At 33.8% G+C, this 26,856-nt stretch overlaps 1 protein-coding gene across 2 annotated transcripts; it reads left to right on the plus strand.

The window, feature by feature from the left end:
• The first annotated feature begins 17,167 nt into the window (after positions 1-17,167).
• On the plus strand, positions 17,168-25,823 carry LOC129895288 (protein PIN-LIKES 3-like). Of its 2 annotated transcripts, none has more exons than XM_055970980.1 (11): positions 17,168-17,252; positions 18,236-18,413; positions 19,298-19,377; positions 19,479-19,603; positions 20,287-20,408; positions 20,506-20,733; positions 21,716-21,808; positions 21,915-22,015; positions 24,910-24,962; positions 25,068-25,253; positions 25,379-25,823. In XM_055970980.1, the coding sequence occupies exons 2-11, from the start codon at positions 18,279-18,281 to the stop codon at positions 25,501-25,503; spliced, it is 1,248 nt and encodes a 415-aa protein (XP_055826955.1). In that variant the 5' UTR covers positions 17,168-17,252; positions 18,236-18,278; the 3' UTR covers positions 25,504-25,823. The 2 variants fall into 2 exon arrangements, with proteins under 2 accessions (XP_055826955.1, XP_055826956.1); XM_055970981.1 differs by having other exon boundaries at positions 17,192-17,252; positions 18,244-18,413.
• Positions 25,824-26,856: the final 1,033 nt, after the last annotated feature.

Raw genomic sequence — 26,856 nt, forward strand, 5'->3', positions numbered from 1 at the left:
TAGTTATATTCATATTCCTCTAAATAACATGGAACTCTTTCTTCAAAATTATAAGCCTAGCTTAGATCTATCATCTCATGACTACTAATCCCTTCCATTCAACACATATACTAGGTCTTTTACTAATACAAAGACACCTCAACATAAAACTCCTCTCATGGCTCAAGTGTACTCTAACTCATCTTAACTAACAATTCTTCCTCTACTTTCTATCATGAAAGCTAGACGATACTTAATACATCTTTAATCAAAGTAAAAATGGATGACTTCTAACCCCATTGCTTACCATACATCTACCTAACTCTATATACATGCCTCAATAAATTACTGTCCTCACTATTCATTTTCTACTCCTCTAACTCTATATTTCTAGCTCTAGGATCATTCTACGAATCATAGCTTATCATACGTCAAATCACATTACATCGGATAGTGACACTAATCATTTAAAGACATAACTCTCCTCTCAAGGATAACATCTGAATAAAAGTTTAGAGAAGAGAGTATGGGAATACATCTTGTTCTGGCTCAATGCATGATTCATGTAAATAAGAGTGCATTCTTTCAAATTAATAGACGCACACTGATCGGCTTCTCACAAGCCTTGTATAGTCTCTTCACATTCTCAAGACTTTATTTGAAAGTAACTCATAGAAAAGAATCTAAGGTTTATTGTTCCAACCACCTTGAGTATGAAGGGTAGTCAGACGGATTCGAGCAATGCATGAATTAGAAGTATTTTTCATAGAGTTAAACTCTATCGCACAAATTTAGAATATGAAAGAAGTGAAACAATTCTTAATGTCTTATACCAAGTTTATCACACCCCGGAAGGATACCCTAGACGTGGCCGACACTCAAAGACCATTGCTGGTCCCCAAGCAAACCACTTGGTATAATCACACATTTCTTAAATCTTATTCTATCAGCAGAAGACTCAAGTCACAAGGATATTACTCATAAATAAGGCCAAAGGCCAACCATATATCTAATCAAAAACTAGTAGGAATGATACTACTCAAAACGAAACAAATCAACACTCTAGTCTATGAAGCCTTTATCGACAATCTAAGAGGTGCAAATAACAGGTTCATGGCTATCACAAATCAAATAAAGAAAAACTAACTCAAAGCTGAAAAGATAACTACAGTTACCTCTGGAACATAGATGACTCACCAATTAGATGAAAGCAAATAGATCCTCAATGGATCACCTGCTGATGATCTCTAGTACCTTTTTCTGCATCATGAAATGATGCAGGCCAAATAACGTCAGTATGTGGAATGTACGAGTATGTAAAATGGCAGAATGAAATATGTATTAGGGTAGGATCAAATTAGCTCAGAATCTCAACTCAGAAGATGGAACAACTAAATCAAGATGTCCTAAGTTTAAACAAGAATATGATTTAGACAAGACCAATCATATACAACCCAATCTAATCTATTTCGATATGACTCAGACTACTATCAAGACTATTATGAGAGTTTCTCTTATTTGACAACTATCACTTATTAGCCAGTGATAATACAATAAGCCGACGTTGTTGCCACATCCGTTCATACCTTGTCAGGGTAAGAACAAATCAACAATCATGGATCCATAACCAATCAAGTCCTATCATGTCAATACAGTAGTTTGGGAAACATTCGACTTTAACGGTTCAATCCTTTCCTACGTTTGGCGATGTAGTTATTGGGTTCGAGTTATTACTTACTCTTATCCAATTCGGTTCTTGATACTCCTTCCAAGACTCAATGCTCATAAAACTCTATCCAATTAGTTCAATCTAGTCATATCAACAAGTCTCATGTGGACCCTTTTTCAATTTATTGATTTTATCACAATTAAATCTCTCAATCAATCATACTATCTAATCAGTCCCAATCACATCTTTCAAGAGTAGTATATATAATTTTATGACAACAATAAGTTATGTTCCTATTTTATGTCATTCATATTCATAGCTATCCCAATTTATGTTTTTCATTCTAATCAATACATATGTATAATCGCTTATAATCAATATATGTCATTTGAAATAGAATATGAAAAGTAATTGTTCAAGAATTAAAGTCATGAAGATCATCAATCAATTATTAGTATGTAAAAATATTTTAGGGTTTAGGAAAATTTCAAGAAAATGTTCATGGAAGGTTCAAGTCTTTCACAATTCTATCAAATACGTCTATGAGGCATATGGAAGAACACAAATCCATGTTTTAATTAGCCTTATATACATTAGAGCAAATCTTTATGTTAGGTCGTAAATGGAGAGTTTGAATCCTTGAGTTTGAGAGATATTTTGTTGGAGATGATTTGAGAGATAAGAGGATGAAGTTTTGGGGTTTTGAGAAGGCTAAAGGCTGAAACAATGCCCTAAAAAACACGTCCAAGATCGTATATATATAATAGGTAATGGTCCAAGTTTCCCTTACTAAAATCTTTAAAAACTGGCCAAGTCCGCGACATGTCCGCATTGTAGACTTGTCGTGACTCTATGGTCGATTGGGCATAACTTTAAACTCTTAACTCCAAAAAATATAATCTTGATAGAGTTGGAAAGAATACTGAAATACCTTTAATTTGATAGGTTATAGTCCACCTAATTCATTATATTCTTGGAGATATGGTCGTTTGAACTTGACTTTTATAAGAACTCATACAAAAACTTAGCTGATAGAAATTCTTTGGACTCGGCTTGGTGTTAGACATTCTTTATGACCCTAAAATACATCTAATACACTTAAAATACTTAGAAATTGATCCTAACTCATATATACAATTAGAATTCACCGAGTTCGATCTTATACGCACATGAAGAATGGTTGGAGTCTTGGCAATTTTTTTTTGGGGTGTTACAATTTGTGTTCCTCGGGTAGATGGACTAGTTCAGAAAATTCTGTCTGAATCTCATGGTTCGTGATACTCTATTCACCCGGGAGTGACTAAGATATATCAAGACTTAAAGAGGTTATATTGGTGTCATGGTATGAAGAAAAACAAAGCTGAATATGTAGCTAAATTCCAGAACTGCCAACAGGTGAAGTATGAGCACCAGAGACCTGCAGGTTTTCTTCAAAGAATGTCCATTCCGGAATGAAAGTGGGAGAGAATATCCATGGAATTTGTCGTGGGATTTTCCAAGACTTTGGAGAAGTATGAATCCATTTGGGTGGTGGTTGACAGATTAACGAAGTCAACACACTTTATCCCAGTTAGAGTGGACTACAATTCACAACAGCTATCCAAGAATTATGTGAAGGAGATAGTAAGGCTGCACGGGGTGCCCCTCTCTATTATTTTCAGACCAGGGTACATAATTCACTTCTAAATTTTGGGGAAAGTTGCATGAAGAGTTGGGCACTCAACTCACTTTCAGCACAACTTTTCATCCACATTTAGATGGGTAATCAGAAAGGACTATCTAAGTGCTCGAAGATATATTGAGGGCATGTGTGATAAACTTTGCGGGACATTGGAATAAGTTTTTGCCCTTGTATGAGTTCTCCTATAATAATGTCTACCACTCCAGTATTGATATGGTACCATTCGAAGCCTTGTATGGGAGGGGATGCAGGTCTCCCATAAGGTGGTTTGAAGTTGGGAAAGTGGAGCCATTAGGGGGTAGACTCGAGGGATGCTCAGGATAAGGTAAGAAGCATCCAAGCTAAGCTTCTAGCGGCTCAAAATCGTCAGAAAGAGTATGCTGATCGAAAAGTAAGGGATATGACATTCGAGGCTGGTGAGCAAGTACTTCTAAAAGTATCACCCATCAAAGGGGTAATGAGGTTTGGCAAGAAGGGCAAACTCAGTCTTCGCTATATTGGGCCTTTTAAAATTCTTGACTATATAGGTCCAGTGGCGTACAGATTGGCCTTACCACCTAGCTTGTCTATGGTGCACCCGGTATTCCATGTATCTATTATGAAAAATTACCATGGGTATGGGGACTACATCATTAAATGGGACTCAGTGTTGTTAGATAAGAAACTCCAATATGAGGAGGGGCCAGTTGCAATCCTTGATCGTAATGTCCAGAAGTTGAGGACTACAGATATTAATATGGTTAAGGTACAATGAAAACATTGTTTGGTAGAGAAAGTTACTTGGAAGACTAAAAAAGGCACGCGAGACAAGTATCCTCAACTATTCGCCGAAATAGGTACACTTTATCTCTATTTTAGCACTATTTTCCCTAGTTAGTCACTCGAGGATGAGTGATGGGTATATATTGGTATCTATTGTAATGACCTGTCCTCATCGTTAGGAATAAGCCAATGGAGAAGGATTTTGGGCCAGAAAACTTTGGGTAGTAACTTTGGAAAAATTTAGCCTAGGCCAAAGTTGGACAAATTCTGAGTCAGGTGAAGTCTAGGGTGACTTGGTGAATAGTTGGAGATCTAATCTCTAATTTATTTAGATAAGATGATAGCCAAGATGATACGTAACATTTATGGCTTTACGGAATCATATTCGGGAGAGTAAAACTCCAGAAATCGAATTTGGCGTGAAATGTATATTTTAATACATCTTGAGAAGAGGGTGTGTTGTGAAATGGGGGCATGGAGCTTAAAGTCTGAGATCTCTATTTCCGTAAAACCCACTAGAGTGGGACTTATCCCTCCAGAGCGGGATGGATCCCACTAGAGCGGGGCAGTCGCAACTCAAGTCGTGAAAACCCCCAGAAACTGTCTTTTTCTGCAAAAATAGTTTTTAAGACTTCAGGAGGTGAACTAGGGCGATTTTCATCAATTTTCCACGGATTTTCACGCTTAAGATAAGAATTTTACTCCCTAAATTCATCTTTTGATTCTTAGAACCTAGAAACCATGATTGGTAATCATTGGGGGAGGGTTTGAAATGAAAATTAAGAGTAGGAAATAGCCCTAGGATGGGGTTAGGATCATAGGTTTGGCCTAGAATGTGAATTGTGTTATAATTCATGATAGTTAGGTCATTGAGTTGATCCTTTATATGTATTTACTGTTTTCTAGACCAAGAACGAGAGGAATGAACCCGAAAAGGGAAAACTCTTGCATTATAAGGTTATAGAAGCGTGAATTTGAGGTAGGTGATGGTTTTTTTCCGTATGTGTTTCATATACTTGCTAAACTGCTTCATGATATGCATATGTGTATATGAATAGGGAGACATGCTAGATTATATGTGAAATGATCATTTGCTGGACTATTTTTCCGATGAACCTGTTCTTTATGTATGTTGTAAATACTGAATGTATTTTGTGATTGTGGTATGTTTGGATCGAGTGTCATATTTCGATACATATTTGGATCGGGTATCACGTTCTGACAAATATTGGATCGGGTGTCACTTTCTGACACATATTTGAATCGGATATCACGTTCCGACATAAAGTTGATTGTTTGTAGGTCCCCTAAGAGGACCCTTATGTGAAGTTATAGCATGTTGAGGATATTGAATTGTGATCTTGCTGAATATGGTTGGAGATGAGATTGGTTAACTTATTCTATATATATATATATATATATATATATATATATATATATATATATATATATGTTATATTGAGTTTACTTATCTATGATCCGCTTACTGTCTAACCACGTGATTCTATCAGTACACCGTTATTTTTATATACTCATACTACTCTTGCTCTGCCTTTTATTGAGTATAGGGCATATTCAGCCGGCCGAAAAGAGACCTCACCTAGAGGAGTAGAAATCTTGTTCAAGTCAAAGGGTGAGCTATTCTGTCATGCTGCCGTGAACTTTCTCATTTGTCTTAGTCCTTCGTCCGGGACTCAGATGTTCGGACAACTGTTTTAGTATTATGACTTCTTTTTGGGAGTGTTTCTCCTTCTTATATTGATATTTGGTTAGAGTTTTGGTACAAACGACTTTCAGTTTCTAGAATGTGTTTACTTTCGCATATTTTTGGGTTGATAACTAGTTGTTTTCTAAGTTTATGGGAACTCAATATTTATTCTTGTTTTACACCTGTCTTGCATCTTAAAAACTTGGGATACTTTGCGATCGTTGTTGTTGGGCTGTTTAGAGTGGTTCTCCCACCGGAGGGTTAGTGTGGGTGGCAGTCACGGCGGGTTGGGATCGTGACACACTCCTTCTATCTTTTGGTCTAAAAATATTCTCAAACCAAATTTAATTTAATTGAATTTTTTTACTAATTCGTTAATTTTTTTATTTATTCAATTTTTTAATATAGCTCTCCTCAAAATATTTAATTTGAAAAAATAAAATAAAAAAATTGTTGTGTAAATATAAAGAATAAAATTTTTATTCTTATTATTAAAATAACGCAATAACATTATTGAAATTTAACTTTTAAAATTGTACGTTTTTCTTCAATATTGATTTTTCCCCAACCTTTCCACATCTTTCATTACTTAATACATGTTGAAAATTTATTTTTCTCCTGCAATTTGATTCTCCCCTCTCCAAACCCAATTTGGCAAATTGAGTTGTTTTCGAAATCCCTTTGAGTTTAACATTTGAATTGATTTGAGAGAGGGAAAGAGAGGTAAAGGTTTAGATTTGGAATTTTAGGACCAAGGATGTTTACATTCAAAGTTGGGTTAAACAAAAAAATAAGATGTCGTTTTACATTGGTCACGAAGCTCCAAAGATTCTTCTTTTAGGTGTGCAACCCTTTTTCATGAATTTTTACTTATGGAGATGAGAAGATGGTGTCTTGTCTTGTCTTTTTTTCCCGCTTTTGCTTATTTATAAAATTTTATTGTGTTATTTTAATAATAGGAGTAAGAGTTTTAAAAAAATTATTCTTCATTTTTACACAATAATTTTTTATTTTATTTCACGTTAAACTTAAATATATTGGGATGAGCTAATATTAAGAATTTGAATAAATAATTTTTTTTCTTTTAGAATAATTTTTTTTAACTAATTAGTAAAAGAATTCAATTAAATTAAAATTGGTTGAGAGTAATTTTAGACCAAAACATGGAAGGAGGGGTATCATTCCAAAAACAAAGGTGGAATGGAGTATTTTTGAGTCATTTTTAATAGGTTAAGGGTATTCTCAGACCAAAAAGTGGAAGAGAAATATTTTCGAGTCATTTCCAATAGGTTAGAAATATTATTGACCCTTTTCTCAAATATATACCTAGACTATGCTTTAATAGGGGTCTCAAAATAGGCTATTTATATCAAACATGGTATCTCTTCAGTATAATTTCCTTTTGAGTCCTTTTTATAAAATATTTACTGTTGTTAAATATATTTTTATTTATTATATAGATATACTATTGGAATAATTATAGTAGATGGTCATTCAGTCATTTTAATTATAAAAAAATGGTCATTCGGTGTATATTCATTTATACTCAGTGTATATTTTATGTATAAAATATATCATAATAATGTATATTTAGTGTATAACTCATGTATAAGTGATCTATATTTTATAGTCAGTGTATACTTTCTATGACTTTTGAAAGCTACATTGTATAGTCACTGTATAATTTCTATGATTTTGGGCTATTTTTTATGTAAATAAAATATGATTATATTTGTTGTAAACTAATTAGTTTATTGTATATATTTAAAATTGTCTCTATACTATATTTTAAAAATATTTACCATCTATAGCCACTGCAATAACAAATAAAAGTGAATTATATATATAATATATATGAATTAAAATGTATAATACTTAGTTTGATAAAAAAAAACCTATATTATGTATCAAAAATGAATCTGCATGTAATATAGATGTATTTCACTATGTATAAAAGCAAATTTCGCATGCAATATAGATTTATCAATTTCGCATGTACTATAGATGTATTATAAGTGTCTTAAAACGTCTTAGGCTTGTTTTGCTAAAAAAATCTGCACTATGTGTTAAAAGTGAATTATACATGTATTAAAATTATATAGTTATAAATGATAAATATTTTCTAAATATGATATATTTTGGTGAGTTTTCCTTCTCTTTATTCTGGTTATAGTCCATATTTTAAGTATGGAAAGGCAATGGAGTTATCTATATACTGAGTTACAACTATCTTACATCCAAATTGAAAATAGTGACATTTCATAATAACTCTACACCGTATTCTATATTTTTATATGTATAATACTATTTGATCATATTGTTGATCTATGGCATTATGTAACAATGTAAAATCATATAATTTATTCAAATATTATATTTATTCAAATAATATAGTATAATCAGATACGATACTATTATTAAATCATATGTAACAGCCATCCACCTAGTTAATTGCCATATATACGAGGAAAATGCAAACGGTAAAATGCGTAATATCAATTAATAACTATGCTTCAATCTCAAATTCATTAAATTGATTATACCACTACTAAACAACTGTCAAAAAGCGACGCAAAAAAAGCGACGGACTGCGTCGCTTTTTTTGTCAAAATCGACGGACTGCATCGCTTTTTTGTCAAAATCGATGGAAAAGCGACGCTGTCACTACCGTTGATTTTTTGCTCAACGTTTTTGAAGAAGCGACGGACAGGGTCGTGAAAAGCGACGGACTGCGTCGCTCCTAATTTTTTTAATTAAAAAAAATATATAAAAAAATACGACAAACTCCGTTTTTTTATTTTTTTAAAAAAGAAATTATTTAATACAAAGCGACAGACATTTAGTCTCCGTCCGTCGCTTTGCTTATCTGAAATTTTTCTAGAAAAGCGACGGAAAGAGTCCTTCTGTCCGTCGCTTTTCTGAAAAATATTTTAAAAAAATAACCAGAAAAGCGACGGACTGAAGGACTCTGTTCGTCGCATTTTCTGCAACAATTTTGACAACCGCTGCCTACCTACAATCAAAATTCAATTCAATTGTATTCAATTCAGCCATTCAAACACAAATAACAACAAACAAAATTCGCAAAATACATAATAACAAACATAATTAAACACTTAAAATGAATAAAATCATAATTTAGAACGATTTAAAGTGTTTCAAAGTTAACAAAAAAATTTTAAAATGTTCACAAACAAACATAGGGAACTCTAAGGACTATTTGATATATATTCATCATTATCGTCGGAATCATCCGGAGTGGACGCTCTTGAATAACGGGGCGGAGGCTAACGGGCGAGGTTGAGCACTTGTTCTTTAATTTGCTCAACTTGTTCATTCATACTTTTTTGATCCTCGATCCTTCTTTTCTCTGATTCTGCCAATGCGCGTGTAAGTTCTGCAATTTGCTGAGACATTGCAGCTATCTGAACCCCGTCAATGGCCTCTACTTGACGCGATGATCCAATACCTTCTAAACCTGATTGAAGTCGTCGTACATTATTCCTAGAGCCCATTCCATATATTCGGCCCCTGTGGATGCCTCCAACCACTTTTTGTATCCAAATTTGAGTGGACTGTTCAGACGTTAGCTGAACCAAATCTTCCATCTCACGTACGTACCACTCATAATCGTGTTGCATATTAAAAAATAAAAGTTATAATCAAACTATATATATATATTAAAAATAAAACTTAGAAACAAAATACATTATAATATATCTTGAATAACTTACATAGGCTCGTTCGGCCATTTCCTCCACCCACTCATCCAGATCCGACTCATTAGTCTTTTTCTTCACATGAGTCTTTTTAAAGACTTCATGGCGATAGGGAGTGCGTCCCAATTCTTTTTTCCTATAAATAAAAATACAATTAATGAAATAATATTTTGTGAAATAATTTATTTCAGAAAATGAATTTAAACTTAAAATTTAGAAACCTTACCATCTCCCTCTGGATCGTACCAACACTCTTTGCACCTCCGGTGTGCAACAAGCCACCCTTTAGGCTGTCTCTTGCTTTTTTTCCTTGATTGGAAAAGGCCTTGAATTCTTCGATATCCCAATACCGGCATAATTCTTCAAATATATGAGGCAGCATCCAACTCGAAGGTGCCCGATCATCCCTAGCTTTCTCTAGCCAACTAGACAGTCTAGCGCTCGCTTTTCTTTCAAAAATGGTCGCAATGACCATATTGTACCTTGGCTCCCAGGTACATAAAGTCTGAAAAAAATGAATAACGTGAAATAATTAGTTAAGTAAAGTATAGTAAAAATATTAAACGTAACTTAAAAAACTAGAATTAAATATATATATACCTTGAATTTATTAAACATTGCCTGGCGAATATTATTTGGAATCTCCCGCCAAGAGTGATAGAGCTCAGTATATAGCCTCCTAACACTCTCCTGAATAGCCCTAGCAGCATCCTTCGAAGGATGCCACCTGCAAGACACATAATAAACATGTAATTATATCATCACTAAGTTATTAATCTAGCAATAATAAATAAATAAAATATTAAATTTACGAGGATCCATCAGGCTCAATCATGACTCTCCCAAGTTTGTCCCTATGCCCAGGAGCTAACCCAAACACATCATGTAATGCCTCTGTTCTAGCAGTAGAAGAAGGTGTAGGTGATGCTGTGGGAGTGTCAGTCTCAACACTAAAATCTCTAAGTCTCAGATTAAATATGTGAGGAGACTGAGATTTGGGAGATGGAGTAGAAGAAGATGATACTCTCGGGGGTCGAGCAATAACCTCTGTGGGTAGTTGGTAGGTATGATCATATGAAGTATATCTGACCTGTGAAGAAGAAGAAGCGCCGCGTGGTCGGCGGAACTGACTATGGTAAACTAAAGGATTCATAGTCCCAAAAGGCACAACATGAATATGTGTACTAGGACTAGCTTGGCGGTGCTGCATCTCCGGCGCTGAAGAAATATGTCCTGGGATATCCTCAGGATCATTAGGTCTCCTAGACTTCTTTTTACTTCTACCAGAATGGCTAATACCAAGATGATCCCGGGATCTATCACCATCTCCAGATGACATTTGCATGTAAAGTAACAATACAATATATAAAAACCACATAGTTGATTAAAATTAGGGTTAGAGAAATAAATAACTTACATACAAGTTCTAATTAATTCAAGTTATAATTAAGTTCATATTCTAATTAATTCAAGTTATAATTAATTAATTTATATAATAAATAAGTTCAAGTTCTAATTAAGTTCATATTCTAATTAATGCAAGTTATCATTAATTTCATGTTCTAATTAATTCAAGTTATAATTAATTTTAATTTCTAATTAATTCAAGTTATAATTAATTTCAATTTCTAATTAATTCAAGTTATAATTAATTCAAGTAAAAATTAAGTTTCAAACCTCATGACATTCAGGTTGAAGTTATAAATTAAAATATCCTAAAATTCAAGTATCTAAGTTATTCAAACTAGCTATAAAGTTTAAAGAGTTCAAAATTTATACAAACCTAGCTATAAAGTTTAAAGAGTTCAAAATTTAAAAAAGTTTCTAAGTTTAACTTCAAAAGTCCTAAAGTTCAACTTCATGACTTTAAATATCTAACTCTACTTAGCTTAATTAGTTCTAAAGTCTAAATATTTCAAATATTATACAAACCTAAAGTTCAAAATTAGTATCTAAGTTATTCTAATTATAAGTTCTAAATTAAAGTCCTATATATAATTCAAGTATCCAATTTCCAATAATTTTTTAAGTTTCAAACTTCAAAATTTTCCTATATTCATGTATCTAAGTTATTCTAAAGTTCAACATTAGCTTAATTAGTTCAAAAGAAAGTTTAACCTCAACAAGATTTCTAAAGTAAACAAAAATTTCAACTTCAAAGTTCTAATTAAGTTCAACTTCTAAATTTAAGTATCCTAAAATTCAAGTATCTAAATTATTCTAATTATAAGTTCTAAAGTCCTAAAACTCAAGCCTCTAATTAAGTTCCAATATTTTTCTTTAAGTTTCAAACTTCAAAACTTCCTAAATTACAATCCAATATACAAACAAACTACAATAAACTAAATGAAATAAACTAATTAAGTAACTACTAAATCACAAATTACTATCCAATTTACAATCTAATTCAAAACACTCAAATCTAACTTAAAGCTTAAAATCAAAACTATAACTACATTCACTAATTTTACAATCCAATATACAAATAAACTACAACAAACTAAATGACATAAACTAATTAACTAACTAACATCACAAATTACTAAAAAAATTACAATCTAATTCAACAACTCAAATCTAACTTAAGCCCTACAATCAAAATTATAACTACATTCACTAATTTCACAATCCAATATACAAATGAACTACAACAAACTAAATGTAATCACCTAATTAACTAACTAACATCACAAATTACTAAAAAAATTACAATCTAATTCAACAACCCAAATCTAAATTAAGCCCTAAAATCAAAACTATAACTACATTCACTAATTTTACAATCCAATAGACAAATAAACTACAACAAACTAAATGGCATAAACTAATTAACTAACTAACATCACAAATTACTAAAAAATTTACAATCTAATTCAACAACCCAAATCTAAATTAAGCCCTAAAATCAAAATTATAACTACATTCACTAATTTTACAATCCAATATACAAATGAACTACAACAAACTAAATGTAATCAACTAATTAACAAATGAAAACTAAAAAAAATTAAAATTTAGTTTTAAGTTTAAGCCCTAATCTCTTAAAAATGAATAATAGTCCAAAATCTCCACAAGACGGCGGCGACGGCGGTTGACTGACGGAAGACTGAGAAGGGGGTGGTGGGATGGCGGTGGGAGGCGACGGATTTAGAGAGAACATATTTAACAAAAAGCGACGGACAGCGTCTTGTCACGCCCCGGGAGGGTACCCTAGGCGTGGCCAGCACTCGAAGGCCATTTCTGACCTCCGAGCGAACCACCTTGTCCAGTCACACCTTCATTCAATCATATTCTCTTAGCGGACAACTCAAATAATGAAATACTGATCATATATATATGGGGGCCGAAGGCCAAGCATTTTCAACCCAACAAAACAATATAATAAGACTCCTCAGAATAACAGTTCAACCTCTCCACACTCCAGTCTATGAAGCCTCTATCAAAGTATAAGAGGTGTCAATGACAAGTCCATGGCTACCAATAATCAAAATAAAGGAAATGGCAACAAAACTGTACATGAAGGCTCAACATCCTCCGGAAACTAGGAGGACTCACCAAGTAGTCGGGAGTGTATGTGGATCTTCAACAAAGCGCTGGTTGATGATCTCTGGTACCTGTCTCTGCATCATGAAACGATGCAGGCCAAATAGCGTCAGTACATGGAATGTACGAGTATGTAAAATGGCCGGATGAAATAAACATCAAGGAAACATCAACATCAACTCAGGGTCTCAACTCATACATACATGATAACTCACTCAAGTGTCCTAAGTCTAACAAGAATAGTTTAGACGGGACTAACTCATAAGCCACGCAACTCAACTGACTCGGAGCACTATCAAGACCTAAATGGGAGTTTCTCTTATTCGACAAACATCACCTATGAGCCGGTGATAGTACAACAATCAGACGTTGTTGCCACGTCCGTCCATACCTTGCCAGGGCATGAACGCCTCCCTAATCATGGATACCATCGATTAGTCAAGTCCTATCATTTCAGGACAAATAAATGGAAAACATCCAACTTTAACGGTTCGATCCCATGGGAAGCATTCGACTTTAACGGTTCCATCCCTACCTACATTGGCGGCGTAGTTCCTGGGGTTCGAGTATGGACTATACTCTCGCCCGTCTCGGTGCTCGATACTCCTCCCATGACTCTATGCTCATAAGACTCCCTCCAATCATCTCAAACAAGCCCTCACGGCTAGTTTTATATGGGACATTGCCAACTCATCAACTCTATTCTCATTTCAACTCAATTAAGTCATAATGGCAAGTTCCATTTAGGACCTCGTCCACTCGTCAATTCTATCCTCCAATTAACTCAATCAAGCCTCATTTAGACAAGCATTTATGACACCTCCTCAAGACTCATCACCACTCTATGACTTTAGCTCAACAATTCAAGTAGAATAACACATTTAAGGAAAATGACTTAAGCAACATAATCACTTGGCTAAAGAGATCAACAAAACATAATAACAAGTCGTCTCCATCAACTCATACTAACATGAAGGTTTTAGGAATTTCTTAGCTCAACAACATCAACACATATGGCATTAAATAAATAGGGGACAACACTCATTTAAACTTAGACCATACCAAGAAACTCTATTTTCATGAACATCTAACCTCAAAGCAAGAATAGGGCACATGGGCGGACTCAACCCATGTTTTGGATAGCCTTACATACCTTAGTGGAGGCTTGAAGAAAACCTTGTGGTTGGGTCTTCAATGGAGGACTCAAATCTTGAAGCTCTTGGACTCTTTTTGTGGGAAATGAAGAAGAAGAAGAAGAGAGAGAGAGAGAGATATTTCTAGGGCTTTTAGAGAGAGTGTGAGGCCTGAAGAAACGGTCCAAAAATGTTCAAGTCTTGTGTATATATAATTTGGGACAATTCCCAAATTACCCTTCCTCCAAAATTCTAAAAAATAGGCCAAAACTCCCTTGGCGCGATAGTGGCGCGTCGCGCCCTTACAGCGCCAAGGCCAATTACGCCTACAAACCTGCACAACTTTTAGTGGCGCGCCGCGCCAGAGCCCAAACTACTGAGGCATGTTTCTGGCGCGATAGTGGCGCGTCGCGCCCTTATAGCGCCAAAGCCAAAGGTTCTGGGTTCTGGAATTTGGCTCGAAAACCCTGCACACTTTTTAGTGGCGCGCCGCGCCAGAGCCCAAACTACTGAGGCATGCTTCTGGCGCGATAGTGGCGCGTCGCTCCCTTATAGCGCCAAGCCCAGTTTTCCAGCAATTGCAACCCAGGCCTGAAATCTCTGTTGTGCTAGTTCATCTTAAGATCGCCATATCTTTTGACTCCGAACCCCGAAAGTTACATTCCTGGTGGCATTGGAAAGAAGACTCGACGACCTTTAATTTGATGGGTCATGGGCCACCCAGATTGTCGTCTTTCAAAAGATAGGATCGTTAGAAGTCGACCCCTTATTCGAACTCATCCTAAAACTTAGCCGCGACGGATCTTTTGGACTTAGCTCGGTCCTAGGGGTCCTTGGTGACCCCACATCACCTCTAACACTGCTCAGTCCCTCAGAGACTCATCTTAACTCACGAATATACTTCAAGATACTCGGGTTCGACCCCTCCCGAACACAAGAAGGGTTCAAATCTTTGGAAAAATTTTGAGGGGTGTTACACGTCTCTAAGTCCGTCTCTTTTTTAAAAATGTTTGACCGCCATTTTGACCAAAAAGCGACGGACAAAGCGACACCGTCCGTCGCTATATTAAATATGTTGACCAAATATTTTGACCAGTAACGACGGACTTAGCGACCCAGTCCGTGGCTACTTAAAAAAACTAAAAAAAAAATAAAAGCGACGGACGGCGTCATAATATTTAATTTATAAATAATTATTTTTTAATAAAATATATAAAATATTTATATAAAAATAATATTTAATTTTAGCGGAAAAATCTGTCAAAATAAGCGACGGACAAGGCGTCACTGTCCGTCGCTCCTATTAAAATTTTTTTTTAAAAAAAACGACGGACAACGTCGTTTTCTCCGTCGCATTTTATTTGCGACGCAGTCCATCGCTTTTTGTTCTGTCATTTTTTGACAGTTTTTTAGTAGTGTAAAGATCACATATATGAATTAAATATTCAAATAATTGTTTTTATAGTCAGACTATTATTATATTGACCATCCACTTCATGAAAGGGCAATGCTCCAATTAATATCCCTTATGAAAATACTGAAAGATACCTTTTTTATTTTAAATAAATTTATGCAGTCCACATATGATAGTTGGTACCATTACATAGTTTATTTTTGTTTATATTCTGTCTGTCGATTTCCATTTTCTTAACTTTTTATATTAAGAAATTAATGTGAAAAGGACTTTTATTTATATTTATTTTCATACTAATACCTACTTCACAAAAATTGATGAGTTACAAAAGAGCCGTGGCTTATCTTTGCCCTATTTATTTATTTTTTAGGGAAATTACATTATAGTCCAAATATTCATAAAGTAATATCGTTGTCCGTCTCACATCAAGTTGTATACTTGCAAGTTGTCCTGCAATAAGTTATTTGTCACTGTCAAACAGGGGTGAATTTAGAGGGTTGATGTTCATTAAATTTGCTCGGCAAAGAATTATATTATAATATGTATAGAGATTTTGAATTAGCTTAATACACTATTTGAGATTTCAAGCAAACTCCGTACATTATATATATATATATATATATATATATATATATATATATATATATATATATATATTTTATTCCATTAATGAAAATTTTGAATTTGCCACTATTCTAATTTCTATTTTCACGCGAAAGGTTTTCAATTGTGATTTTAGTTTTGGTGGTTTGTTTTGCTTTATAATTCAAGGGAAAAGGGGTAAATATAGCCATCAATTTTTCGATTTAGAGCGTATATATTCCTCGTTAAAAAATAGTGTACATATATCTTTTCATCACGCATATATACCGTCGACGTCTAACAAATGCTAAAATCATTCTCCATATTTAAAGATAATTCTAGTGTTTGATCCAACTTATATACACCTCTAATAGAACTTACATTAGAAATCACCTAATATTTTTTATTTTCAGAATATGAACCACCTGAAACCTTTGTGATTCTCAAACCACTTCATATTATTTATTCTGACCACCATTTTAATTATTTTAATGCTAAATAATATTCATGAAAACACACTCCTATTTGGTTAATAATATTAATATTATTCAATATATTTTAATATGTGTTTACTCATCAATCAAACGTCCAAAAATATCTCCTAAACGAAAAGATGACTTCATTCATATCAAATTACCAATCACAAAAAATATTGTGTATGAAACTCCATAGTCCTTATACTGCCAATAGAAACGAAAAAGTGACCAACAACGACTGTGGTAGAATCAGACGTCATGGGTTTGAGTTTGTCACATTTGTTATCAAGGCTTTATCTCTTAGTGTAAAACTTTTCAACACGAATCTAAATTTAATCGGACTCTAACGCAGATACTGCTAGGTGGAAAAACAAAAAACAAAAAATAGAAAAGAAAAGTGGGGACAATACAAGTATGTTAGAACTGGATAAACGAGGGGTCTTTGTGTAATTTACTGAAACTGTCCAAAGTCATATACTATATATATATATGAAACGGAGTTCTTGAATCCTTGTTATAACTTCAAAAAGAGTAAAACCAATTTTTGGAAAGTTAAAGATTTGCGCGGGAAGCAGTTTCTAACTTTGTAAGTCACTTCACATTATTATTATTATTATTATTTTGCATTTCAATTCGGTTGAACTCAGTAGTTTTGGTTCAAATTGTTTTTTTATTAGAAAAGTCATTTGAATATATAAAAAATTATTAGTTTAGAATTCAATAATTTAAAAGACAAGAAATCTCGAATCCATAAACTTCAAATTCTAACTTTGTATCTGTAATGCCATCATCCTCAAATTTCTTTTATGGTCAAATTCACAAGATGTATAAATTGTTGATTTTAGTTTCTTTGGATCTTCAAGAAAGAAATATAATTGATTGTTGTTAGTTCGCGATTGAGGCGTAGTTGATTGATTGATTGTGGGGAAAAGTTATGTTTTTTATTTAGTTACTTGCATAAGCAGGCAAAATTTGAGCTATTAATTGTAGTTGCAGCTATAAAAGCATGACGATTTGCGTCAATGAGAGTTAATTTTCATTCTTGATGACGTTGTCCGTATAAAGAGGGAGTGTATATTGAAGTGAAAGTAAGGAGAATTATGTATTTAGTTTTAGGGGATTGAAGTGTTGATTGGTGACTCAGCGAAAAGTTATTATCTTTAAAAAGTCACCTTTCTTCAATAAAAATAAATAAATGATTTTCTAAGATAATAACTATTTAGTTAGTAATTATATGAGAAATCAACCCGAGGAATGAAAGAATTTGTTGTGCACTAGACTTACTCTATGTTAGAACATGCCAATTTTCTGGTGCCGGAAATTTGACTTTAGAACTGCTTGTAGGAAAAGGGAAAAAGTTCGACTGACATAAGTTAAACTAATGTTTATTCGTTAGTGTTTAAGGATTTAAGTTATATACACTGACAAGGTGAAGAACATTGCAATTATCCTTGAAGTTTAGCCAATTCTTTAATGAGGATTTCTAAATTTAGGATTATAATAGTTCTACTTATTTGGCAGCTATGCAGTCTGAAGTCACTTTATTGCCTAATCTTTCGATGCATATAGACTTGCAGGTGGACATTTCTGAGGTTGTAGAAGAATATTTACTATGAACATTCAGGAATTGTTTATGCTGGCATTAATGCCTGTTCTGAAAACGCTGTTGATTGCGGTTGTTGGCTTATATCTTGCCTTAGATCATGTCAGTCTTTTGACTGCAGAAGGACGTCACCACCTGAACAACGTAAGTTGACAATGGCACTGTTTCTCAGATAAATTTGATTGAAGCATTTTAGATACTGTTGCGGTTGGACTCCAGAATGCTAATCCTCTTTGCGTGTAGAAAGTTTCAAAGTGAGTTTCAAATGGGAAAACTGAATATAATGGCGATTTCTGCTGGAATGTCTTCTTTTAACTCACCACTAGTTCTTCAGAGATAGAGTTCCGAATGTATTGGTTATCAAGGGGATCATTATCGTTCGTTACATCATCAGTCCTGTCATAGGTGCTACTGTTATTATGGTTGTTAAAATCTTGTGATGGCAGGATCGTATCTGTTATATCACTTTGTTACAAATATTAGTCTATTGTTATGACTACCTCCACTGTTAAATGTTATCAAGTGCACCCCCTCTTTAGAAAGTAGGCGTTAGCAGATCAGTACTAGGATTTCTCATGGGGACAGGTTATGTATTCAAAAGTTCTGCTTTCGGAAGAGTTATTATTTCTGCAAATTTGTTAAATTATCTGCTTGTGTCACTCAGAAGAATGCGCGTGAAGTTAAGGCACGAGATTCTATATTGCTCGGACTCTCTAAATATGTTGTCACACCCGTATCACATCCCCTAAAGATCACCACTTTTTGAGGATCCGACATGTACCTGTTAACATTTTTGAAAAGTCTAAGCATGAAATTGAAAGGCGGGTGGTTATATGTAGCATTTTGCCCATTTAAATCTTCCTCTTGTCGTCAAGTTGTCTTATCTTCTATGACAAACAAATATTTAACTGCCTCAAAGAAAATGAAAAACAGAAAACAAAAAGGGAAACAAGAAGCAGAGTAGTTTTTTCGACTAACAGACCTTGCAAGGACTAAAGAGGGTCTTATGTTTTTCTTATTTTGGGCAGCTTGTATTCTACGTCTTTTTTCCATCACTTTGTGCTAGTGGTCTCATCAGTTCAAGTACAGCGATGGGAATATTTTCTTTGTAGGTGCATTCTTGTCTCTCCCTTTTCCTTAAAATGCATTTTATATTTTCCTTACTTTTCAACGTTTCTTGTGTTTCTGGTACATTTGTTTCAAGTACAGGTGGTTCGTCCCAGTGAGTATTCTTATTACCTTTCTTGTTGGATCAGCTCTCGGATGGATACTTGTCAAAATCACTAGAACGCCTCAGCATTTGCATGGGCTTGTTATTGGTTGTTGCGCGGGAGGTAGATAAACAGCATTTTGTCGTTTTCCTTTAGTACGCTATAACTTTTTGATTTTCAGAAATGCTTAGTTGCTTATACCTGGTTTCTTCACCACTCAACAATATCAGCTTAAGATTTTGGGTAAACAAAAATGAAACTGATTAGCTTTTCGGGCCAACAAATTGAACCTACATAATCATAGTATCATGGACCAATCTTCTTGCCTCTCTAAATGAAATATATAGAACAAGAGAAAGGTGCCTTCTCAGAAATCTAGTTGTTTTAATATTCTTTGTGAGATGTGGCCCTTAGACCTAACTCAATTCTGAAAACTAGCTCATTAGGAGGATTGCCTAAGTCAAAATAAGGAGATCACCAGTACATTCCCCAACCAATGTGGTTCTAACCTAACACCCACCACGCCCAGATTGCCAACTGGAGCGTCAACAATATAACGTGGGCCCCATATAGGGACAGATTGGCTCTGATACAATGTAATCAAATGAAAGAACTTATTTTTTATGAAATAAAGAAGGATTCCTACAAATCTTTTACCTAAATATGGCTATGTACATTACTAAGAATAAAGTCTATATACATTCTGGAACATCTATTAATGGATTTCCTAAAACTTTCAAGTTTTTCTTCTGAAGTCATGAAGTTCATATTCATACTTAAGAGTTTCTTGAAAATGATCATGACAGGAAACATGGGGAACTTGCCTGTCATTATTATCCCAGCCATCTGTGCCGAGAAAAACAATCCGTTTGGAGATTCATCAACGTGCTCGATAAATGGAATGGGCTATGTATCCCTCTCTATGGGGGTATTGAATACGACTTCATTCTATACGTGCTAAAACATAAACTATTTCCATCTTGGATGTGATGACCTTCAGCTTGGTTTTATTATCCTGTTTCCAGATAGGAGCTATTGGCATCTGGTCGTATGTATATAATATCATACGGGCATATGGAAAGAGGGATGACAGGGATGTCTCAGCCTACTCCAAATTAAGAGAAAATAATCACACTGAAACGTCAAAACGAACCTTGGATAATACTACACGAGCACTGCTACCAAGTAGTAACTCGAAAGATGATGAAGTTTCAGCTGAGCTTTTTAACCAAGGATCCATGGACGAAACAAAGGTATTTTCTTCAGTTTTTCACTTTTAATCTTGAGTAGACTTTAGTAGCAATCAATGTTACTCAAGGAGTACTTTTCTCATGCACCATGATACGGACATTGTATAGGTGAAAATAACTGCATCATTTAAAACTTCATTAAAATTAATGAGAAACTATTACAAAAGGAACTAGTTTATTCCGTGCACTTTAACAGCATGTAACCATTCTGTGAGGATTAATCGGTGATATCAAACTTATTTCTATCGTAACTTCATGTTATCAGAAATGATGACGGTTAAATATGTACCATCACATTGACTTTAAGTAGTACTTTAGCATTACAAGTTAATGGTGCTGATGGATTTACTGGCTAACGTTTGCTTGCTTGAGTAACATGGTTAAATAACAAGGAGTAACAAAAGAAATGGTTTCTTCCTGTGTAGCTCCGACTATCTGAAGAAGTTGATGAGTGAGTGTCAAATCCTCCAAAAGTAGTATTTTTTTGGTGTATCCAACATGGATGCAACAACTGTTTTAGAAAGTCCGCGCAACATAGATTTTTTCTAAGAAAAATATCAGTTAGGTCATTAGATAGCTTAATTCCTCTTTTCTTTTGTCTGGTTTACATCTAAGAAGCTCCTAGTTAGCAGGGGCGGAACCAATGAATAAGCTATGGGTTCAGATGAACCCATACGTTTTGGCTTAGGCTATATATATGTGTTAAAAGATCTACAAAATATGAACAAATAATAGATTCAGAACTGAGTAAATTTGATGGAGTTGATCGAATTACAAATTTGAATCAACGAAGGTCAAACCCTAGATCCACCTCTGCTGGTACGGTGTTCCATGTAATCGTTTTCTTAATCAATAATCAAGAAAGTGTTTTAACAATTGTAGTTTGTTCCACTACTTTTCATCAAGATTATCCTCATTTATTACTTTTTAAGTTGTTTGATATTTCAAAAAATCAATACAAACACTTCACAACTCGAAATAACAGGTTTCGATACCTACTATCATTGAGAAGAAGGTGAAGTCGTTGGTGGAATATATAGACCTGAGTATTCTTTTCAGACCGCCTACAGTTGCAACGGTATGACAATGGTGCTTAACTTCTTATTACAATGTCCTCCCAATTAGGTTCATGGATGCATGCTTGTTCAATTCTTTCTTTTTATGTGGCTTATCATTTCTCGTAGGTTATTGGCATTATCATTGCTTCAATCTCTCCCATCCAAAATTTCCTGGTTGGCTCCGGTGCTCCATTTCGTTTCGTTGAGAGTTCCGTTGTTTTGCTAGGGTATGATTCCTCATGCAAATGTTTTTTTTTTCCTAATGCTACTTGAGTTACTTGTAGGAGGGTATCATATCTGTTGTCTAAATCCTCACAGCTCTTCACCAACAGAAATGTATAGGTGGAACTTGAAGATAAGAAACTTTTTTTTTTGGTTTCTTTTTTATCTGTTGTCTAAATCCTTATAGCTCTTCAAACAATATACCAGTTCTCTTTCTTTTAGGAGGAGCATAGTTCAACAATTCTTTCTTTGACTAATAACAATGGTGTATGAGCAAGCTTGTGCGCACCTCGATTAGTTCCACAAGGTACCTGCTACCTTCCACTAAAACGGATATCAGGTAACTCTGTCCACCAAGCTTGTGTAGATGGATGTGAAGATATCATCTGCCTCTTCTGGGATTTAAAATTGACACTTTGTGATTCTCAACCACTTCATTGACCATTAGCCCATACAGAGAAGTGGAGCCAAAATTTGAAATTTATGGATTCAGGATTGTATCCCTTTTGAATTAACGGGTTCTAAATAATTACTACATACTAAATAGATTTGTTAAGACAAATATAGAGTTTACACCAAAGTTACTATATTCATCGAACTCATACCTTGTCTCTACCTTTGCTCCTGAGCTCATACCCTTAGGTGCATAGTTCAATAAATTTATAGTAAGAGTAAGGAATCCCTAATGTAACAACAACAACACAAGCATACCTCTATCTTGTGGAGGTAGAGAAGTTGTTTTTGGGGGATGGGGGGTTGAGTACGTATCACTACCCAAACTGGACCATGAGTGATACCCACACTTAACCTCCTAGGTAGGAGAACCAATGATACAAACACCAACTTACATTAATGATTCAACTTATAAACCACGACAATAATGTGGAAGCTCAACCTTATTAAAGTCAGAAATAACAAAAGCCACTAAAATCTATTACGTGATGTTCCCCAAAATCTGAAAGTCATCACATAAAGGACATCTAAATTCTAAAACTAATAAATTCTAAAACTAAGTCTGGAAATGTCAAACACCAGAATAAATAAATAACAAAATGTGCCCGAAAACTAAGGACACCATGCCATGATCGAGAGAATCCATCACGAGCTAGAAGGATAGGTCACCCTGAAATCTTATGAACTGGAGACTGACTAGCTGCTGAGGTCGAGTCGAAGTCGGTGGAGCACTCGCTGCACTCCACAAAATAAAATAAAGAAAAATACAAGTAGGGGTCAGTACAGGACAACATGTACTGATTAGGTATCATCGACCGACTCAAAATAGAAATCAATATGTATAAAGTAGTAGCGGAAAATCAACCATAGCACTTAACAGGTGGCAACCAACAAGATCAAGATCAAGATCAAGTGACCACATAATGAACAATTACATAACCAGTCAATAATATTAAGACCACACATGAGGACTCAGGCCTCCACATCACGCTCTTTTGGAAAATGAGTTATGGGAGATTGGGTAACATTAAGTCATTTTAAGTTGTTCTCCTTTAATATTACCGTGCCGGAATGTGACACCCAATCCAATAATATTGTGTCGGCTCGTGACATCCGATCCAAATATCCCGTGTCGGAACATGACACCCGATCCAAATATAATTAATTTATCATTCTTTATTATTACATTTTACTTCATTAGCAATATTTTATCAAGCCTTCTTTATTCAAGGCACCATTTTTGATAGGGCAATTTCAAGATTATAGATTTCACGGTCTTGGGATTTCAGACCAATCACAACCACATATCAACCATTCAAACCACAACAGTTAAATGCATAGTAAACTTCACACATTACTCAATGACTATCAATCACTATCAAGAGTTTATCTATGATATAGAATAAAACCATAACCTACCTCAATCGAAGAACCCAAATCAAGCAAGCTAATCCACCCATGTCTTTCCTTTCTTCGATGCCTCAAAATGTTTTCAATCTATCAAATATATAATATTCATAAGTACATGAGTTTGTAGACACTCATATTACTATATGTCTAGCTTAAACCCAAAAATTCACCTAAATCTATAATTAATTTCCTCAATCTCAAGCTAAGGGTTATGCCTCAATTTCTTCCAATAACATAAATCTAATTATATTCATATAATACAATAGACCTATTATTTAATTACCTATCTCAACATATCAATACTTGAACCATGATGTGATAATTAAAAGAACAAACTTTAGACTAGAAACTACTGTTACAACTAATGCGCACTAAGATTACTATACGAATTATATAACCCTACTCTTGCTACCCATTTAATTATATCTATTCATCTAAATTCTTTTTTTTTCATCATTCCTTTATCATTGGTTAATCACTAGCAACCAAAGCCCTATTCCCAAAATTGTAAGAACGTGTATAGCAGCACATTAGTGAAAATACTTATAATAACTTTTGAATTCAATTTAATATTCTCTACCTCCCACTGACAAACACATTCTTAAACCATTCATCCACAATATGATATGTATTTAAGGAATACAATTTGAAGCTTACCTGAATGTTGTCGCTCGCGTGGGACACCGCAGGTAAGTTTTCTCTCTGTTATTTCGTTTCTTTTCTACTTAATTTTGTATCAAAATTAATAAACACTATTCTTTTCCTTTAATAATTGGTATAGAGTGTTAAATAAATTATCAACTTATCCCACTAATTAAATTAGTTATTTAAATTTACCCCTCAACTAAATAACTATGGTTATCGCATAGTCCAAATACTCATTAAAAATTTACGGAATGAGTCTTTTATAAAATAAAAAGTTTCAGTTCTCAAAACGACGCATTGGGTCGTTACAACCTAGCACGATGAGCATTTCCATCATTATTTCCTTGGCTCTCAAAGCAACCATTTTGTTACGCGATTTTATCTGCTGCAGGGAGGCAGCAATTCCATCCATGACCATTATAATGGGTGCAAATCTTCTAAGAGGTAAGTTGTATATCGAACTTAGTGTCATACATAACTGCATATCGTTTGAAATCCTCTGCATTTTTCTGTAACATCATTTCAACTACTTTATATGTAATCGTTCAGGTTTCAAGCGATCAGGAGTGGGAATTTGGCTTCTTTTCGGGATCATTGTTGTTCGATTCATTATCTTGCCTATCATCGGTGTTGCTGTTATTACGTTCGCAAAAAATTTAGGCATGGTGGGATCAGATCCTTTATATCACTTTGTTCTTCTGCTTCAATATGCAGTTCCACCTGCAATGGCTATTGGTAAAGTTCACTTGTTATGATCCCTCATTTCATCTCAAGTTCTAATAAACTATGTCGTTCAGACTCTTCAAAAATACTACATGGTGTATGTCAGATCCTCCAAAAATATCATTCTTGAATTGCAGGTACCATCACACAGTTGTTTGAAATTGGTGAGACTGAATGTTCTGTTATCATGTTCTGGAATTATGCCGTGGCAGCAGTTGCTCTGACGCTTTGGTCGACATACTTCATGTGGATCTTGTCCTGAATACGTTTTAGTAGTTGCGCTCATGTTATATTATATTTGAAGGGAGCCTTGACGCAACATTAAGATTTGTTGTCGTGTTACCAAGAGGTCATATAGTTTCAAGCTGTGGAAACAATTTCTCACTAGAATGCAAAGGTAAAATTGTATACAACAGATTAAATGTTTTTCCTGAGCTCGGACATAGCAAGAGCTTAGTGCATTTGATTATCATTCTTTTGGTTAATTTGTAAAAAAAATATGTTCATGGGTAAAATATTGTCTCGAATGACTTGAGGACAATTAATAAATATGATGATGATTTATTTGTAAGGAATTATATAGGAAAAGGCAACACAAATGCAACAAATAAAATAAATGTAACAAAAAAACTAAGATAAATAGCACATGTATGTAGGGAGCGCTTTACTCTAATGACTAAGATAAATAGCACATGTATGTAGGGAGTGTTTTATCCTAATGTGTGATTCCTTAATGCGAATTCGAATTTAATCCAAATTTAATATGGATATCGAACACCGAATGAAATTTTTTTAAAAAAATAGCACATGTATGTATGATAAATGCACATGTATAATAGTACTATCTTGAGAAAACAAAATGTTGAAAATAGCAGTTGGGTCGGGTCCATCATAAGGAGTGTTAATTAACCCGTTATATAATTAATTTGTCTTCCTTCTAATTAAATCGTAATCCTTAGCGTATAAATATATTATTATGGGTATTGCAAAAATAAGTTTTTTCTTCTTCATATTAACTGACGACTACGGTTTACGAAAGAAAAAATCTCTGCATTCATCTTGACGATCGGTGATATGTTGCGAAAAATACTACACAAAAAAATAAAAGCCATCCACAACGTCTAATAGTAATAATAATAATAGTAGTAATAATAATAATAATAGTAATAATAATAATAATAATAATAGTTATAATAATAATAATAATAATAATAATAATAATAGTAGTAGTAGTAGTAGTAGTAGTAGTAATAATAATAATAATAATAATAATAATAGTAATAATAATAATAATAATAATAGTAATAATAATAATAATAGTAATAGTAATAATAATAATAAGAATAATAGTTATAATAATAATAATAATATTAGTAATAATAATAATAATAATAATAATAGTAGTAGTAGTAGTAGTAGTAGTAATAATAATAATAATAATAATAATAATAATAATAATAATAATAATAATAACAATAATAATAGTAATAATAATAGTAATAATAATAATAATAATAATAGTAATAATAATAATAATATTAGTAATAATAATAATAATAGTAATAATAATAATAATAGTAATAATAATATTAATAATAATAGTAATAATAATAAT

The sequence above is a fragment of the Solanum dulcamara genome, chromosome 7 (genome assembly GCF_947179165.1).
Source record: "Solanum dulcamara chromosome 7, daSolDulc1.2, whole genome shotgun sequence".
Classification (NCBI taxonomy): domain Eukaryota; kingdom Viridiplantae; phylum Streptophyta; class Magnoliopsida; order Solanales; family Solanaceae; genus Solanum; species Solanum dulcamara.

What these genes read in the sequence shown, in the direction of transcription:
- LOC129895288 (XM_055970980.1), top strand. Translation starts at nt 18,279, where the DNA reads ATGAACATTCAGGAATTGTTTATGCTGGCATTAATGCCTGTTCTGAAA. An exon ending in GCGATGGGAATATTTTCTTT is followed by an intron (nt 19,378 to 19,478) that starts GTAGGTGCATTC and finishes TTTCAAGTACAG; the next exon opens with GTGGTTCGTCCCAGTGAGTA. An exon ending in TATTGGTTGTTGCGCGGGAG is followed by an intron (nt 19,604 to 20,286) that starts GTAGATAAACAG and finishes TGATCATGACAG; the next exon opens with GAAACATGGGGAACTTGCCT.